At 35.5% G+C, this 18,834-nt stretch overlaps 3 protein-coding genes across 3 annotated transcripts; all 3 read right to left on the reverse strand.

The window, feature by feature from the left end:
- Positions 1 to 3,017: 3,017 nt before the first annotated feature.
- On the reverse strand, positions 3,018 to 3,872 carry LOC144544113 (uncharacterized). The gene is made up of 3 exons (XM_078292527.1): positions 3,520 to 3,872; positions 3,232 to 3,362; positions 3,018 to 3,058 (listed from the first exon to the last, which is right to left on the reverse strand). Exons 1-3 carry the CDS (start codon positions 3,870 to 3,872, stop codon positions 3,018 to 3,020), a joined length of 525 nt encoding a protein of 174 aa, XP_078148653.1.
- Positions 3,873 to 4,448: 576 nt separating this feature from the next.
- LOC144544114 (uncharacterized) lies at positions 4,449 to 4,814 on the reverse strand. The gene has a single exon (XM_078292528.1). The coding sequence runs from the start codon at positions 4,812 to 4,814 to the stop codon at positions 4,449 to 4,451; it is 366 nt and encodes a 121-aa protein (XP_078148654.1).
- Positions 4,815 to 4,954: 140 nt separating this feature from the next.
- LOC144544012 (putative linoleate 9S-lipoxygenase 4) lies at positions 4,955 to 11,747 on the reverse strand. Its single transcript, XM_078292437.1, has 9 exons — positions 11,474 to 11,747; positions 11,058 to 11,338; positions 8,395 to 8,614; positions 7,677 to 8,024; positions 7,481 to 7,566; positions 7,274 to 7,381; positions 6,817 to 7,124; positions 6,201 to 6,464; positions 4,955 to 6,089 (listed from the first exon to the last, which is right to left on the reverse strand). The coding sequence occupies exons 1-9, from the start codon at positions 11,670 to 11,672 to the stop codon at positions 5,318 to 5,320; spliced, it is 2,586 nt and encodes an 861-aa protein (XP_078148563.1). The 5' UTR covers positions 11,673 to 11,747; the 3' UTR covers positions 4,955 to 5,317.
- Positions 11,748 to 18,834: the final 7,087 nt, after the last annotated feature.

An 18,834-nucleotide genomic window follows, 5' to 3' on the forward strand; every position in this document is an offset into this window, starting at 1 on the left:
TTATGATTCCCAACAATTAGTTCTATGAAAAGATTTTATTACTCATTCTATGATTTTATTTTGTGAAGTAAAATGTATTAGGTATTAGTTTATTCGGCTTTGGGTTATTGTGTATTCAAATTAGATGAGCAGCAGTCTTGGGTAGATCTTGTATTAATTCGATAGGATTATCCAACATATTTACTATATTATTTATACATTTTTACAGTTGCCAGGTGTGCTATATATGTTGTTAAATGTGTCTCTTATCTCACCATTTTGCTATTTCTATTATTTTCAGGGTTATATATGTAAGTTTAATTATTATATATCAAAATAGTTTGTATTTCGTTGTCTCCCCTCTTTCGATGCTCCTCTAAAATTGAAGAAATCTCTGTATGGCCTTAAACAACCCAAAGATTACCAAATCTCGGGTAAGGAGAATCATGTGTCTATTGAAGAAATCTTTGTATGGCCTTAAACAGTTGCATAGGCAATGGTACAGGAGGTTTGATTCTTTTATGGAGAATATTGGATTTTGTGGATCACAATATGATAGCTACATCTATTTTAAAAGATTGTCTAACGGGAGTTACATGTATCTACTTCTTTATGTAGATGACATGTTAGTTGCGGTATTGAACAAGGAGGAGATTAGAAAGGTGAAGGAACAATTGAGCTCAGAGTTTGAGATGAAGGAGTTAGGGGCTGCAAAGAGAATTCCCGAGATGGAGATCACGAGAGATAGGCCTAAAGGGAAATTGGATCTTTCACAAAAGTGTTTTGTTGAGAAGGTTTTGGATTGTTTTAGGATGAAGGATGTGAAACCAGTGACAACTCCTCTTGCTGCAAAATTCAGATTGTCAAGGCAACAAAGTCCGAAAACAAAGAAAGAGCAAGATTACATGTTGAGAGTACCATACTCTAGTGTTGTTGGGAGTGTCATGTACTTGATGGTTTGCACTAGACCTGATATCGCTCATGCTGTTAGTGTTATGAATCGTTATTTGTCTTGTCCCGGTAGAGTGAAGTGGATTCTTCGCTATTTGAAAGGCACTGCAAATGCTCATTTGGAGTTTGGGAAAAGTGACATGAAATTGACTAGTTATGTAGACTCGGACTTTATGGGTGATCTAGATAAGACGCAGTCCTTGACTGCCTATGTTTTCCCTTTGGTAGGATGTGCAATTAGTTGGAAGGCTACTCTTCAATCCACTGTTGCATTATCAACAATAGAAGCCGAATATATGGCAGTTACGAAAGGTGTTAAGGAGACAATTTGGCTTAAAGGTTTGCTTGAAGAAATCTCAACTTGTGATGATCCTATCTCTATTTATTGTGATAGTCAGAGTACAATTCACTTAGCGAAGGATCAGATGTATCACGAAAGGAGCAAGCATATTGATGTCAAGTTCCATTTTGTTCGGCAAGTGATTTCAAGGGGTGTAGTAAAGATCAACAAGATAGCTACTGCCCATAATCCGGCCAACATGTTGACGAAGCCTATTCCAACTGCGAAGTTCAGCTACTGTGCTGAGTTGATTTCTGTTTGTTGTTAGTTTGTTCTCGTTTTATGTTTTTCTTTTCTTTTGGGTGAGATTTCGATTCAAGGTGGAGATTGTTAAATGTATCTCTTATCTCACCATTTTGTTATTTCTATTATTTCCAGAGTTATATATGTAAGTTTACCTATTAAATATGAAAACCCTCTCTGATTCCAAAACAAAGAGAGAGAACTATTATCTATCAAAATAGTTAGTATTTTCGTTGTCTCCCCTCTTCTGATGCTCCTCTAAAATTACTCAGAATTCTTAACATATATTTTGGTATGAAATTATTTCCTATTCTGCTTATGTCTGCCATGGTTACTGGTCAGGTGATTTTAGAATCAGTTGCAATTGTTACATGTTTATTCATATTATGACATTTTTTTTGTTTGAAATTTTGAATTAGGATGAGCTTTGGTTAATAGCCCAAAATGCTGATTTGTCAGCAGGAGAGCTGAATGATGTGCGAGCTGAGGATGAGAACATTTTGTTGGAGGTAAGTTTGATTTTGAAGTTTTATGCCTGTGCCACACCAATACAGTTACTTGGTAGTAAAAATACATAATAGTAAAATGTTTACCATAACTATACTTCTTTGCCAAAGTAAATCTTAATGTAGAGTTTTAAAGGTGGGCATAATCATTTATAATGTCTTGTAGAGTTTTGCTCGTCCTATGGTCATGTTTGGTTGCTACCTAAATTTAAGGAGGATTAAGTTGCTTACTCCTTACTCATATTTTACACCTCGTTTGATAGCTTAAGTCATGGCTTACTCATATTTAAGGAGTTTACTCCACCTCTTTCTCCACAATGAAACATGGCCTATATTGTCTTTGGCAACTGGGAAAAAAATTCATACCAAAAAAGAATCTAACTTATATGTATCTGTACAAGCGAAAGTCAACTGATATGATTGCCTCATATAGATTTCTCGGGAAACTAAAGTTTCCTGTATGCCTGCTAGGGCGATACCATGATTTGCAAAAAAAAGTTTTAAATGAGAAATTGACAAACTCGCCAGTCGCCACCTCCATCAGTTTTAATTTTGGCATCAAGCAAGTTCTCAACATGGAGTTTAAAATGAGAAAAGACACTAAGACTATCTGACTTTTGTTTAAGTGGAAAAAGCCAACAATATCGAGAGAAATCATCAATAAAATAATATAATACTTGTAATCACTAATAGATGGAGTGGGTGCAGGACCTTATACATCACTATGAATTAACTCTAGTGGTTTTGAGGATACATGAGACGATAAAGAAAAAGATAATTTCTTGTTTTTACCATGTTGACAAGAAGTACAAATAAATTTAGTGTCTTTTATTTTTGACATAATAGAAGAATTATTGGAGAAAATTGCTTGTTGAATTGTTGCAGATAGATGACGTAGGCGGTGGTGCCAAATTTCTGAAGAGATATACGAACTGACAAAGGAGGCATGTGATATTTTGTTGGATGTGCGAGAAGCATGAAGTGGATACAGCCCATTATTAAGTTGCCCTTGGAAAAGAATCTTCCCCGATTGCTTTTCCTTCACAATGAAACCAGTGTCATCAAAATAAAAGAAGCAATTATTATCTTTTGAGAATATTTGAACAAAAAGGAGATTGTGGGATGCTTTAGGACAATAAAGAATGTTATTTAGTTGGAAAGAAGAATATGGTGTATGAATGAGAGACGAACCAGTGTGTGAGATAGACAAACCTTGCCCATTACCTACTTGCACGGTGTCATTACCATGGTACTCAGATTGAAGTGTCAAGTTGGCCAAATAAGATGTAACAGTAATATGATGCGTAGCTCCTATGTCAGTGTACCATGCCTGATCACCTTCTCTGTTTTGTTATACAACCATGGAAACCAAGAGCATAGTCCATGCAGTGATAGCAATCAAGAGCTATATGGCCTACTCGGTTGCAGATTTGGCATGTCGGAGAGGGTAAAACTGAAGCCGTGCCTGGTGAGGCCTGTCCCCGGCCACGAGTATTTCACCCTCGGCCACGACCTCTAAATTGTTGTCCACCACAGGGTTGAAAACGACAAGTGTTTTGGGGTTGTTTTGTGTTGCTCGACGCAACCATTGCAATTGTGGAGTCTACATGGCTTTTGGTTGCCGAAATTTCATCGGTAAGGCTTATTTCTTCACACACCAAGAGGGTCTGTAACTCTTCAATTGAAACAGGGCCTGAATGTGACCTTGTTCTTATAGCAGTTTGAAAGGGACGGTAAGCACTATCAGTCAAGCCATCAAGTGTGTAGAGGATTAAATCTTCTTCACTTACCGGTGACCCGCAAGCAGCCAATTGGTCTGCAAGGCTTTTGATCTTTGGATGGTACTCCTGCATAGTTGAAGTTCCCTTTGTCAGGTGTTGAAGTTGCTTCTTGAGGTTGATAACAGGGGTGGAGGCAAATGAATACAATGGGGGTGTCAATTGACCCCCATTTTTTTTTCAAAATCAGATTAATAGAATATGGAAATGTCATGTATTTTAGAGTAAATGCTATGAGTATTCTAAATTTGACCCCCATATATTTGTTAACATTTTGCATGCTTGACCCCATTATTATTTTAGAAAATAATTGATTATTCTTCTATGCATGTAACTTGGGGACTCATAGAATTTTTTTCTCAGAAAGAATGAGCAACTGACCAATTATTCACGTGGGACTCTCTCGCCCACTCTCAATTTCTCTATCCTAGCAAATATACCTCAATTTCCTTCTCTTCCAGCGATAGGTACAGTACATTTCTCACTTCCATTCTTCAATTCTCTTACTACACTTAATCTTATATTATATACTTTTTTAAAATATATTAGTAAATTGTACAAGTGGTATTTTATGGATTTTTAAAATTGTTAATGTAATTTTTTTTTTTTTAAATTGTTATTTAATTTTTTTAGTATGTATTTGACTCCCATTTAGTAAATGTCTGGCTCCGCCCCTATGGCCTCCCAAATAGCTCGAGAGGTTTGCAAACCAACAACATATGGTAGTGTTGATTCTGAGAGAGTAGAGTTAATCCATGAGAGCAGATTCTGGTCTTGCTGCACCCATTCGTCATACTCTGGATTGGCAACATAGGTTACCTTTTCATTGCTGGTGACTTCTTTAAGGTTGGATGGGCATGGTCTGGATCCATCAACGAATCCCATTAAACCATTGCCACCAAGTATTGGAGTGAATAAAGAACGCCATAAGAGATAATTGCCATGAACAAGTTTGATTGGAACTAAGTGGGCGATATTTGAGAGAATGGAAGTAGGTGTTTTCTGTGTCGAAGACATGGTTGTTTATATTCTTATTCCTTGTGTCAAATATAGTATAATATAATTCACAAATAGAGAAATAGCAAAATAAATATTACAGGGATAAATAGCTCTCCAAATATGACCACACAAATCTAGCTAATATTAATATTCACAGCTACACAAATAGTACAATATAATTCACAAATAGAGAAATAGCAAAATAAATATTACAGGGATAAATAGCTCTCCAAATATGACCACACAAATCTAGCTAATATTAATATTCACAGCTACTCAAATTGTACAATATAATTCACAAATAGAGAAATAGCAAAATAAATATTACAGGGATAAATAGCTCTCCAAATATGACCACACAAATCTAGCTAATATTAATATTCACAGCTGTGCAATCGTGAAATATTTTGTGACAGAATCTTGGCTTATTTTGCTGGAATGTTATCAAACAACACTTTATTTCATTTATAAGATCTTAGTAATATTCAACAGAAGCCACCAATAGATCATCACCTTAATTCTCAGATGGACACACTATTGGGGATCCCCATTCCTACAGGACCAGTACTCTTGCCACTTGCATCTGAGGTATTTGGATACAGAAGCATGTACGGCATTTTGGCAGGGCCCCTGCGGTTCTTCAAACGAGGATCTTCATTCATTTCCGTGATCCTCTTCTCTATCCCTATTAGCGTCTGAGTAAACCGGTTAAACACATCTAAGGCCTTTTTATCAGATGTCCACTCTTCACTGTCACGTTGCCCAAGGTACACTTCATCAGAGGAATGTCGAGATAGAATCTCTATTATAGCACCAACTATTATACTGGGTACTTTGGGTGTAATTGTCTTCAAAAATACTTTCTCTGGTTCTTTCTTCAACTCCTCATATTGTTTTGAACCTGGTTTAGGCATTGGTCGACGGCTCTTGGTTGGGCGGTTAGGATGGTAACCTCCATATGGGTATTGGCCAAAATTGATGGCAGCATGAAGTGCAGATGCTATCCAAATCACAGTGGTGCAGGTGTCAGCTAAATCTTTATAAGTTTGCATTGCTGGCCACCATGTTTCATCTTTTAAGTCACCATGACCAACATCACGAACCTCTCTCCACCATGCTTGAAGTTCGGAGTCAGCTTCAACTGTGTTGTCATCGGGGTAGTAGATTGAGCAGTATTCATAAACACATGCCTCTATGGCTGACCACACAGCTAGACCATCTACTGCATATGGATAATCCTCGATCAACAAGCGGAGATTGTTTGGGCTCGAAGGATCTTCAACAGCAACTCCCCTACAGTAAAGTAAAAAATAGTACTTAAAAATGGTGTATAGGTAATTTATTTTTTAATTTCCATTGTCACTTTTGTTGATATTTAGTTTTATATTAGGGGAGAGAAGTTACCTCTTGAGGAGGTCTTGAGGGAGGCCTTGCTCAGGGAATTTCCAGGTCTTGTAGACATCTGATGACCACTTGAGAGAATACTTTCCAGGGAACATAGTCATCTCAATTATACCATCAGCATTGACGAGATGCTGGCGAGCCATAGCATTAATGTTCATTGTGTCTTTGAAGTGTGGATTCAGGAGTTTGTGTATTGGATGCATTACACTCAGGTGTCTGTTTGTTGCTATCACGAATGGCTCTATCACGGCATGTGTGTTGAGCCTATGACAATTAAAAACATAACAATTTAGCCAATCATGACAAATTCTCTTGATGATAAGAATTGGAATCCGAATCCGTTTGGGTAAGTTATAGAAATATAGGATTTTGAATGCTGTTTTCTAAAGTTATCTATTAAGATATTGCTTCATTTATGTTGGTTCTACAATAGTTTATCCAATGTTGGCATTTTCACTAGTTAGTTCATCTAGTTGGAACTTGGAACTTAAAATGTTCACAGTTCCAATTAATGCCGCGGTAAATGACTCAGTCTGACATGTAGGTTCAAACTGAAATTTTAATATTCTATTACTTGAACTAAAAAAAAGACGTCTCGTTACAATTCATTACATACCAGTGACTTATAATTTGGTGATATGCAGTGTCATTAACGGAAGCATAAGCCCTGGCCAACTGCCAAATGGAGCCCTCAACACTGTAAGATGATGGTGTATGAACCTGGCTCTCTGCCCCATAGATACATCCATGCGGATGGGGCAGGCTGAGCTCGATGGCTACTGGCTTGAGGGTCCCATCATCCCTTAAAAACAACACAGTTCTAGTTGCATAGATGAAGGTCTCTTCCAGCTTATTTATACCTTCTAAATATGGCATGAGCGTGTCATGGTGGTCCAAGATGAATAACCTTCTTTGCTCCAGTGCCTACATAAATAATTAATATTTGTTACTATGCAGTTCCAAGATGTATATATTACTACATATACTTGACAATAGCAGGTTTATTTTCAAAAATGACAAACAAATAATTGAAGCAAGCAAGAGAAGCTAAATAGAGTGAACTTTGAGTGCACCTCGGACACAGTAAACCTTTCCAAGTTTGGCTCAATGTGCTCTGGCATTATCTTGCTTGTTTGATCGCCATATTTTTTTGGATCAAGCTTGCTTGTAGGGGGAAACTCCTATTACAATTAACAAAATGTACTTTCATGTCAGAAGACTTAATTAATTTTACATCTTTACTCCACAAGAAAGGGATATATGAGAAACCACAAATGTACCTCGAGACACCTGATTACAATTGGATTCACTCCTGCAAGCATTTGCCTCGCAAACTCTTCATCTGCTCTCCATGCATGCTTGTCCTCTGTTCATTTTTCGTAACCCAGAAGAAACCAACTATTTAGAATGTAACATTGCAAAATAAACTTCATAAGTTCCGTTAACAAATGATAATTCTAGTTCAAAGTACGATACCTTTAATTATTTGGGGCTCAGGGAGCTGCAAAGCATGTGTTCCATCCTTGCTTACCATTTCCTTCAATATGTGGACAGGTATTTTCCCGACTAGTTCTCTAAGCACGGGGAGATTTGGATCCTTAAGGCCTCCCTTATAAAGGTCGATTGTTTCCTGGATCGAATTAAATTCATTTGAAGTTTTACAAAGGACAGAGAGTCCCGGAAACAACGAATGGCCTACAGATTTTAAAAAGAAGACTCCAAACTCTGACATTTTCTGGAAGCCAAACCGCTCATCTCTTGGAACATAGTTCTGCTCAAGGAAACCATCACAGAAAACCGTTATCCTGCTCTCTAAAGTAGGATCTGTAAATATGACATGATCATTTGGCTGTTAGATAACTTAAAAGTAGTTAATTTGGAGTCCTAATTGAACTTTCAGTTAATATTTTCTCCGATGCATATGTCAAAAATAAAATAAAATAATATATATATGTCATTACACCCGTAGCAGTTTCCTTTCCATATATTTATCAATATATTTTATTTTATTTTTTTCTCTTGGTAACTGACTATTTGATTAATTAATTAATTCTGCATAAATGGGATTTAAATTGTTGGAAGCAACCTTTCTGAAGTGACTTCACTATATCTGGCTATAATCAGAGCAGTATAAACCAGATGGTAATCCTTTTTGTTTCATATGTAAGTTCCTAATATGTACAGTTTAACACACCACTTTTTGTAGAGGCACGACCAGTACGGCCACGACGAGGGTATGGTATTTCACGGGATCCACCAAGTGCATGGTGGTGACCGAGATCATTGTAGACTGCATAGCCATAGATGCGGTCTTTCTCCTCAAGTGGACGGGACACATGATCTCCCCTGAGATGGTAAAGCTCTAGCTCTCTATATGGCCGTAGCGGCTCTGGCATTTGGCTTGGAAGATACACCTGTATATATCAAATCGATGTTTAGTGATGTGAATAATTTATATTTTAATTTAGGTATTAAATATTCAGCGGACAAAACTATTATTGTGTTCACCTCAATATCTCCTATTGGAGTTTGCTATTGTTAATTAACTAATTAACGAAAGCAAGTGACGAATAACTTTCAGTAAATTAAAAGGAATAAGTCTGAAGATATTTTGTGTTCAATTTGGAGAAGGAACATATATAACTTTGGGAATTGTCAATATAACCTTCTAAACCATCCAAGCTGTTAAGAAATGAGTAATGCAATTATATACAAACGATAGAAGGAAAAATCAGAATCGGAATCGGGATCGGTTTTGACTGATTCCGATCCGAAATCGGTGAATTGGCTAGAGTCGGCTGATTCGGCTCGAAAAATTAGACATTTTTGCCATAATCTTGTTTTACACTAAAAAATTAGGAAAAAAATGATAAAAAAACAATTTCTAAATAATTTATGTTTAGACAAATAATTACAATCAAATAATCCACTAATACAATATAATACAAGCATTAAAACTAAAAATGAACTAAACAAATTATAACACTCAAATAATCACTAAAAAATATAATGCAATCATTACAACTATTTACAACTAAAATAGGTAACATTTAATAAACAAATAGTTTTTTAGACAGATGAATAAGAAAATTTAGTTAATTTAAATTAAATACGATAAACAAATTATTTCGAATCGATTTGTCTGAAAATAAAGTACATATGAAATAGTTAGAAATAAATGTTGAAAGTTAGAATTTATACGAGATATATAGGCATGTTAGAAAATTTATACTTTTTTTGAAGGTTGTCGACAATTGTCGGCAACAAATATATTGAAAAGAAAGTGTATTTACAAGTTTCCTACTTAGCACAAAAGTAATCTATTTAGTAAATATCGCTGCCAGGAGTACACAGTACGCCCCTGCCTGGTCTAAAAATCTCCTCTTACACTTAATTTTATATAAAAAGCTCCCAATTATGTAAATTTGTTGTAGTTTCATCTATTAATATACTCAAGGTCTTTGTTGTGCCCGAGAAAGTCCTCCTGTGTACTCCTGGCAGCGATAAAAATCCCCTCTTACACTTAATTTTATAGAAAATTTATACTTGATAATACTTAAATCTTTTTTTACTTAATTGGGACTGATTTAGAAAACCTTAAAATTTAAAGGTTGAAATTGTAAAAAAGAAAATTTTAATGAGGCAGGTACGTAGGACCCGAATTCCCCATTCATATATATACTTTCTTCCATCTCTCTCCTATAAGTAATAAGTTACTATAAAATTAGAAAAAAAAAAAAAGGACCATCGTCCTTTCGATTCAATTTCGGGGCCCAGCTGCAGAGATAGTCCTTTTAATAATTCGCTGCCCCTGCTCATTTCGAGGCTGGCCGACCCACCCGTATCTCTTTCTTCTTCTTCGCAAAGTCACGCCGGTCGAATTCAACCTGTTCGCCCTTTCACAAAAAAAAATGCAGCTGGGATCGGCGAGACAATCAGTCCAAAACGTGAGAATCTGTCTGAAATCGGTGCAGACTTGCTTCACTTGGCTGATTCAACCCTGTTTGACCGAGATTTTCTCCTAAATCTTGTTCTCCGTGTAAATCGGTTCAAAATCGGATCGGTCTAGTGATTTGAATCGGCCTATTTTTTCTTCTATTATATATTTATATTGCACTCTTTCTACCATTTCTTTCTTTGAAGTAGCTAATTACAAACATAACATGCGACTTTTAAAATTGTTAATCATATTCAAATTGAAAGTTTTTTTTTTCCTTTGTTGAGTCGCTGGGCACCAACTTTTTCTCTTTTCTTCCAGGCGACAAAAAGAGGAAAAAAAATCCAAGCCGCCGCCATTACTTCCCTTCACTCTTCAACACTTCTTCATTTTGTCTCTTTCATATCTTTTAGTTCTTACTTTCGATATAGTAATATCTTCTCCTCTTCCTCGTCTTTATCTCCTTGAATGGAGAGAAGAATGAGAGAGAGGGAAGGAAGCCGAGCGGAGCTAACTGAAGCCGAAAGCGCGGTATCGTCAGACCTTGAAGCGTAGAATCTTTACTACATTCATCTCAATCGGAGCACGACGGTGAACAAATCCGGCCGTAGGAGTGCGGCGGCAATTGAACGAAAGCAGATGTAATAGGGTGTTTAAGAGTAGATATGTATGATTAAGTGATTAGAGTAATTTACGGTATTTCATGAGAATAAATAAATTTAGATCTAAGAAGGAGGATTATTTGACTCATTGTAAGTCTATTTTTTTATCAATGAAATTGTTAGTATACATTTAAAGCTACTAATCTTCAAAAAAGAAAAAAAAATTGTTAATCAAGCACATTGGAGCCTTAGAATACCATTTTATCCATATTCTTAAGCAAATTAAGACAATTGTACTTGAAATTTATATGTACTTACGTCATTAGTAAAGAAGATGCGATCGTAACTGTACTTGGGATATATCCAGGAGTTGCAGACGAAATGCACCCGGCCCTTTTCAGGTAAACCTTTGATAGTAAGGTGCTTGAGGAAGAACTCACAAGGGTGGTGGTTCTTGACAATGATAGCACCTGGAATGCCCTGGCTTTCATCCCACTCGAAATAGACTTTCAATTCTGATTCACCGGTGGAAAATTTTGACACTGTTGTTACCCAATTCTCTAAGTAGGCTGGTTTCCCCACCTTGCCTCGCCCGCTGACTGTGTTTGTGCATGTATGCATTATAATTAATTAATTAATTAGTAGGGAAAATTAACTCAAGCAAACACTATGCTTAGTCACACATAATGGCTAATGCAAACAAGAACAAATTAACAAGAGCAGGTGGAACAGACCTGGATCTGTATGGGTGGAGGATATGAGTTGGAAGGAGATGCCGTTGCCAAGGATCTCGGCAAATCGGTCGACAATAGGTGCTTTGCAATCAGCACCGTTGAGCACATTTTTTTTCTTCACAAAAGCAATCCCCTCTATCATCTCATCTTTCTCCCTCTGCTCTAGTTTCCCCCTTATTTTATTGTACAGTCGACTCATCTTGATATTGTGCTTGGTTTTTTTGTTTATTTACTAATTATCTGTGAGTGTCAATGCGGGGTGGGGGGGATTAAGCTCGATCGCAAGTTGAAGACGGAGAGGGTATTGACATGCTTAAGTAGTCTCTAATAAAGACATACGTGAGCATGCATATGTCATCATGATTGTATAAGATATATGACGTACTATTATTATTTTTTTCGAGAAAATTTGTGGATGCGCAATAAATCGGTTGCTCTCTCTCCAAAAAAAAAAAAAAAAGCCATTAGATTAGAGCCCAGACCAGAATTGCTTCCCGCAATATATTACTTCCTTAATTTTGTTAGAATACGAAACGAAGAAATAAACGTAATCAATCCAACATTTAAAAATGTACAATACCTCAATCAGGAGCGGGACAATTGGTCCAACTTTATTTAATTTAGCCTAACTCTTCTTTCTAACCTAAAAATAAACTTATTACTGTCAAATGAATTAACAATGCAATGTGTATTTTTTCCAATATTAAAATTTATATAGACTTATTAGTGTATCTTTATTATTTTTACATTAAGCACCTAGATGTCCTGATCCACCTACTGCAGTTATTAAAAGATGAAATTTTGAATTAAATATTAATTAGCCCTCCAATCAAATAATTTATTTTTTATTTTTATTTTGATACATCTATTTTATGTTATTTTATGTGTATAAGTCTAAATTTATTTAGACACATGCTCGCCACACGTACTCATCACATGTGATAGGCACATTTAACGATTACACATGGCGAGTATGTGTGCCAAATAATCTTGATTTCTCTCAATAAATATCGATCCTTTGTAATTGGTGACGCTTCTCTTGTAGAAAATGTCATGCAAAATATATTTATTTTAAGGAAAAATTGATTATTTGCCACTTGAAAATCTTAAAATTTGAAAAATGTCACTCCGAAATTAAAAATCTGAGTAATGTCATTCTAAACTTAGTTAATTTTTAATTTTGTCATTCCAAATAATTAATGACTAAAATACCCTCCCTTCTTCTCCTCTTCTTTTTCTCCTGCCTCTTGATCTTCTCCTGCCATGGAAAAAGGCCTATTCAATCTAGAAAACCACTTCGCTTTCTACGGTGCCTACCACAGCAACCCGATAAACGTACATCCTGATTCACACGATCTTTGTGTGGCCGATCCTCTACACAGCGCTTGTTCTCTTTCAATTTACGCCCACCCTTTTCAGCTTCGCTTTGGCGGATGATAAAGTCGTCACCTTGAATTTTTCTTGTGTGTTTGCACTTATTTATGCGGTATTCTATGTGTTGATGGATCGCAAGGCGGGTTCTTTGGCTGCGATTTTGTGTTTCCTTTGCTGGATTGGGAGCGAATCTCTGGCCACCCATCTTGGATTCTCTCTTGGCTGGAAGGTGTGCCTACTAATCCTTCTTTACTAAACTATTCCCTAATTGGCTAATTTCTGTTTTTGCTCTTCTCAATTGTGCTGCTATGTTGTACTTAATTGTCTTCCAATTAAATCTATTGATTTTACTATATACATATTGCTTATTATCCACGTTATTGGAACTAATCAAGATTTTGCTGTCCCCACCTGATAATTCCCTCAACCTTTATTTGCATCAATCTGGATAAGTGAATTCTATCTTTGGTGTTACTGAACTGAATTGGATGATCCAGTGTTCTTTGCCGGCAATTTCAGCTTTGTTTACAAAATTGAATCTCAGCAGCTGAAAGAATTGAGAGGATGTTGAAATCAAAAACTTCAAAACAGAGCATATTGTGGGGTATGGTCGTATGGGGGTCAACAAATTTATGCATGTCGGATTATGGTATAAGCACATAACCATTTAGTAATGATTTGGATAAAATTTGCTGCCAAGTGGGAAGCCATGGCTTGAATTTGAAAGATGAATTAAATTGAGTGACTTGAGAGAAAGATGATGCAATTATTGGGAAGGTGGAGTGTCAGTTGTCACAGTGCAAGGAGAAGAAGAAGAAGAAAAGAAGGGATGGTATTTTAGTCATTAATTATTTAGAGTGACAAAATTAAAAATTAATTAAATTTAGAGTAACATTATTCAGATTTCTAATTTCGGAGTGACATTTTTCAAATTTTGAGGTTTTGGAGTGGTAAACAACCAATTTTTCCTTATTTTAATCAAAGTTGAAATTTCATTTCTCTCTGAAATGATTATCACCAGCTGGCCTAATCACCATATATAGCATTGATTTCCTATTTGAAAATAATTTAAAAGTTTTGCTCTATTAATTATTTTTCTGCATTATGAGCCACGCGGCTCTACGCGTTAAATTCTTCTCTTAACATACCTTCTAAATCCCTTAAAAGGACTTAATATCTCTCCAATAAAGAAAACAAAAAGATAGAAACCAAATAAAAATATTAGACAGAAAAATAAAAATAACAGAAAAACTTAGTCTTCTTTTGTGAAATATTTATATTGTAGAAAAATTAATTAATTTGAACAAATTAAAAAAAAAATCTGTGAACATCCAATTAACTCCAAATATAATTTTTTTTTTTTACTTTCAAAATTCATGCACTGATTAGTGATTTTTTTTACCAAAATTGCTGCTCTTTTTTTATGATCATTAATTGCACTAAATACAATCAAGTAACTTCAATTCAATAGATTATAAAAGTTTCTATGAATGTCCAAGTGAGAATTTTAGTATGTTTAACTTTTGGTCTCTTGATCTTGTAACTACTTAGTATATAACTTACTAGTATCATATCGGTACATTACAATGGGAACATATTATTCAGGAGCATTTTTTGTAATGTTTCCCATTTCCAAGGGACACCCTTATACCAGTAAACAATTTTTATCAAGTGCATGAAGATGTTTTTAATTGAAATTAGATTTTAATGTGCATAACTGAAAGAACTGTCAAAAATTAAAAGATTATATAAATATTTACAAGAGGCCTTCAGTGTAAAGTTTCTTTATAAATCTATTCAAAAGATTATTTTTCAATAGTTAACAGTAAGACTAATAAAAAATCTTATGTTCTGGATTCAAGTGCAACAAGAGAAATGCTTCTATTTACACTCTGCAACAAAATAAGTCATTAATAAAAAAAAAAAAAGGGGTGCAATTGAGCCCTTATAACTACTAATTTTGTATATCAAAGTACCTTTTGCAAAAATGATATTTATGAAATTATAACATTGTTGTAATATCTAGAAGGTTTATCAAGCATGGGTCAAATAAAAGAAAGAGAAAGGACTGAAATCAAACAACAATATACATTAGGAAAATAGAGAGCACTCAAAACACAAGATCAAATCACTAATACGGTACCAGCCCGATAGCAGTAATTTAAAAAGGAAGCTGATATAAGTACCCGCACCTAAACTGCCATATATAACTGTTTGTAGGGACCAAACTGCCATAACTGCACTTCAGATCTGTAACTTTTTTTTTTTAATATTAATAGTCAAATCTTGAAGTATGTAGCCCAAAGAACACAAGTATTTATATCTATATATTAAACAATATCAATGATAAATTAATTATTTTTAAATAATCGTACCCGCACCTAAACTGCCATAATTGCTTGTGGGGACCGCAACTGTTCTAGATCTATAACTTTATTTTAAAATATTAATAGTCAAATTTTGAAGTATATAGTTCAAAGAACACAAGTATTTATATATATCTATATAGTAAACAATATAAATGATAAATTAATTATTTTTAAATAATCGTACCCGCACCTTTTTTTTGAAATTTCTGACATCGTACCCACACCTAAACTGCCATAATTGCTTGTGAGGACCGCAATCGTTCCAGATCTATAACTTTTTTTTTTAATATTAATAGTCAAATCTTAAAGTATATAGTTCAAAGAACACAAGTATTTATATCTATATAGTAAATAATGTTGTAATTTTTACATAACTGATTGTGGGGACCTAAACTGCCATAATTTTGTAATTGGATCCCTCCTCTTTTTACATATGACACTGAAATTATCAATATCTAAGTATTGAAAGTATTTACTTTTAAGAGATCAACTATTTTTGTTAGAGAAATGTTGACGCGGAATTAGTGCCGAGGCTTTGAAAGGGTGCTGCTAGGATTTTAGAATAATAATTAGTTAAGACTATATAATATCTTTTTAGAATAATAATTAGTTGACACAATATAATTAGTGGGGATCATAATACATTATTTCTCTAAATGCAATTACTGTAGCGCGGGTACTTTAGCGCGGGTACAGAAATAATTATTCATTTAAAAATTCAGGTCATGCACTTGTACCATACTGGTGCAAGTGGTACCGCTATCATACCATACACTGTACCAAACAACCCTCAAATTAACTCTCCATTTACCATTTAATTAACTAAAATTTGCATAACTTTACCCTCAATTTTATCGATAGACATAACTACATAAACTCACTCTGCATTTATCCATAACCATTATAACTACGCAAAACTTTTTCGAATACATTTTTCCAAATAAAATTATTTCATTTGTTGAACTTCCAATTGCATCTCCTCGGCTTCGCACATCTCTAGCGAAGCTACGTACCTCCTTGTTCGTTCCAGTTTTGACCTATTGCCTGGAGTGTCTTTTAGTTTATGCTTTTGTTGTTCTTTTAAGCTCAGTTGGTGAGGATATGACTCATGTGAGCACAGTAGTCCATGCTTATTTACTGACTTGGTGCCTATTATATCAACTGAGTTCATACTTTCACATTGAAAACCCAAATCAGTCGACCTGTTAACTGGTTCCATATCCTTCCAATATCGAGGAACCTATAAGAAAAGATAAAAACAGCTTAGTTACGATAAAAGCATGCTGAAATATGTAAGAATAGTAAAATTGATAAAGGCATGAATTTCTACATGACGTGATGATTTGTAAAGGGTTTGAGTGTCGTATCTTATAACACTCTTATATATGGGCTCTGCAAGAAAGGTGAAATGGAGAAGGCAATGGATTTTCTACATGACATGATTTCTAAAGGGCATCAACTTGATGTCGTGACCATAGCACCCTTATATGGGGCTTGTGCATGCATGTGAAAAAAGGTGAAATTGACCAAGCCATAGATTTTCTACAAGACATGTTGTCTAAAGGGCGTGAGCCTTCGACTCTTATATATTGTTCGGTTAACTAACTTTTTATAGCTATGCTTTGGTGACAGCCTTTGACTCCTCATTTGTACTCTACAAGAATATTATCAGGAATTCAGTTTAAAATAAGCATGTCAATAACTAGTACCATATGGTCCGTACGAAACTTATATATTTTGGTACAATAACTTTGACTTTTATGTCTATTTTGACCTTTATTCAAACCAGAATCCGTGAAATCCCAAGGCCTGTATCTACACTTGCCTAATCAATCCGGATCAATATTGTTAAACAAATCCAAGTAAATGTCTTACCAAAAGAAATAAAAAATAAAGAGATAATAAGAAAACCCACAAGCATTGAATCCCTTGAGATAATAAGAAAACCCACAACCACCATCTTCGCTTGCCATCTAAAGACACTATTAGTGTGTTGTAAAGACCTTCAACAGAAGTGTTTTATTGGGGTTGACATTGCATCTCTTCTATTGCCATCTACATACATTACTTGAGTGCTGCAAGGACCTTCAATTGGAGTGTTGTTTAAGGGTTGCAACCACACTCTTTCCTTTCCATTTGGAGACATTACTAGAGTGCTACAAAGACCTTCAATTGGAGTGTTGCATTATGATTGCTACTACCATCTTCTCTTACCATATGGAGACACTACTAGAGTGCTACAAAGACTTTTAATTAGAGAGTTGCATTAGGGTTGCAACGACCCTCTTCTGTTGTCATCTGGAGACACTACTAGAGTGTTGCAAAGACCTTGAATTGGAGTGTTATACTAGGGTTGCAACCACCCTCTTCTCTTACCATGTGAAGACACTACTAGTGTGCTACAAAGACCTTCAACTAATGTGTTGTATTGGGGTTGCAACTATCTTATTCTCGTGCCATTTGCAAACATTACTTGAGTGCTGCAAGGATCTTCAATTGGAGAATTTTATTAGGGTTACAACTATCATCTTCTATTGCCATTTGGAGATGGTACTATAGTACTGCGAAGACCTTCAATTGGAGTGTTGTATTATTATTGCTACTACGCTCTTGTGTGCTACAAAGACCTTCAATTGGAAAGTAGTATTAGTGTTGCAACGACCCTCTTCTGTGGTAATCTCGAGACAATACTAGAATTCTGTAAAGACCTTCAATTGGAGTGTCATATTAGAGTTGCAACCACTCTCTTCTCTTACTATATGGAGACACTACTAGTGTGTTGCAAAGACCTTCAATTGGAGTGTTGTATTAGGGTTGACACTGCACCTCTTCTAGGGCCATATGCAGACATTATTGAGTGCTACAAATACCTTCAATTAGAGTATTGTTTTAGGATTGAAACTACCGTCTTCCCTTTTTATTTGGAGATAGTACCAGAGCGCTGCGAAGACCTTCAATTGTTGTGTTGCATTAAAGTTGCGACCACTCACTTCTCTTGCCATCCATAGACACTATTACTGTGATACAAAGTCCTTGAATTGCAATGTTGTTTAAGGGTTACAACGACGCTCTTCTGTTGCCATCTAGAGACACTACTAGAGTGCTGCAAAAAACTTCAATTGGAGCGTTTTATTTGGGTTGCAACTACCCTCTTCTCTTGCCATATGGAGACATCACAAGAGTGCTCCAAAGACCTTCAATTGGAGTGTTGTATTAGGGTTGCAACCACCCTCTTCTCTTGCCAAATGAAGACACCACTAGAAGTGTTGGAAAGTCCTTCAAGTGGAGTGTTGTGTTGGGGTTGACTCTACACCTTTTTTGTTGTCATCTACATAATTACTTGAGTGCTGCAGAGACCTTTAATTGGAGTGTTGTTTTAGGGTTGCAACCAGCCACTGCTCTTTCCATCTAGAGACACTACTAGTGTGCTGCAAAGACTTTTAATTGCAATGTTGTATTAGGGTTGCAACTACTCTCTTATGTTGTCATATGAGGACCCTACTACAGTGCTTCAAAGACCTTCAGTTGGAGTGTTGTATTAGCATTGCAACTACCATATTCTGTTGTCATATGGAGATACTACTAGAGTGTTGTATAGGGTTGCAAGTGCTAGGTCAT

The sequence above is a fragment of the Carex rostrata genome, chromosome 26 (assembly GCF_964058835.1).
Source record: "Carex rostrata chromosome 26, lpCarRost1.2, whole genome shotgun sequence".
NCBI lineage: Eukaryota > Viridiplantae > Streptophyta > Magnoliopsida > Poales > Cyperaceae > Carex > Carex rostrata.

Excerpts from the sequence above, each read along its gene's own strand:
- LOC144544012 (XM_078292437.1), bottom strand. The coding sequence starts at position 11,672 with ATGAGTCGACTGTACAATAAAATAAGGGGGAAACTAGAGCAGAGGGAG. Across the intron at positions 11,339-11,473 it reads CTCCACCCATACAGATCCAG|TCAGCGGGCGAGGCAAGGTG; the intron begins GTCTGTTCCACC and ends GCACAAACACAG. Across the intron at positions 7,382-7,480 it reads TTGTAATCAGGTGTCTCGAG|GAGTTTCCCCCTACAAGCAA; the intron begins GTACATTTGTGG and ends TAATTGTAATAG.
- LOC144544114 (XM_078292528.1), bottom strand. The coding sequence starts at position 4,814 with ATGTCTTCGACACAGAAAACACCTACTTCCATTCTCTCAAATATCGCC.
- LOC144544113 (XM_078292527.1), bottom strand. The coding sequence starts at position 3,872 with ATGCAGGAGTACCATCCAAAGATCAAAAGCCTTGCAGACCAATTGGCT. Across the intron at positions 3,363-3,519 it reads TTTAGAGGTCGTGGCCGAGG|AGAAGGTGATCAGGCATGGT; the intron begins GTGAAATACTCG and ends ATAACAAAACAG. Across the intron at positions 3,059-3,231 it reads GCAAGTAGGTAATGGGCAAG|GAAAAGCAATCGGGGAAGAT; the intron begins GTTTGTCTATCT and ends TTCATTGTGAAG.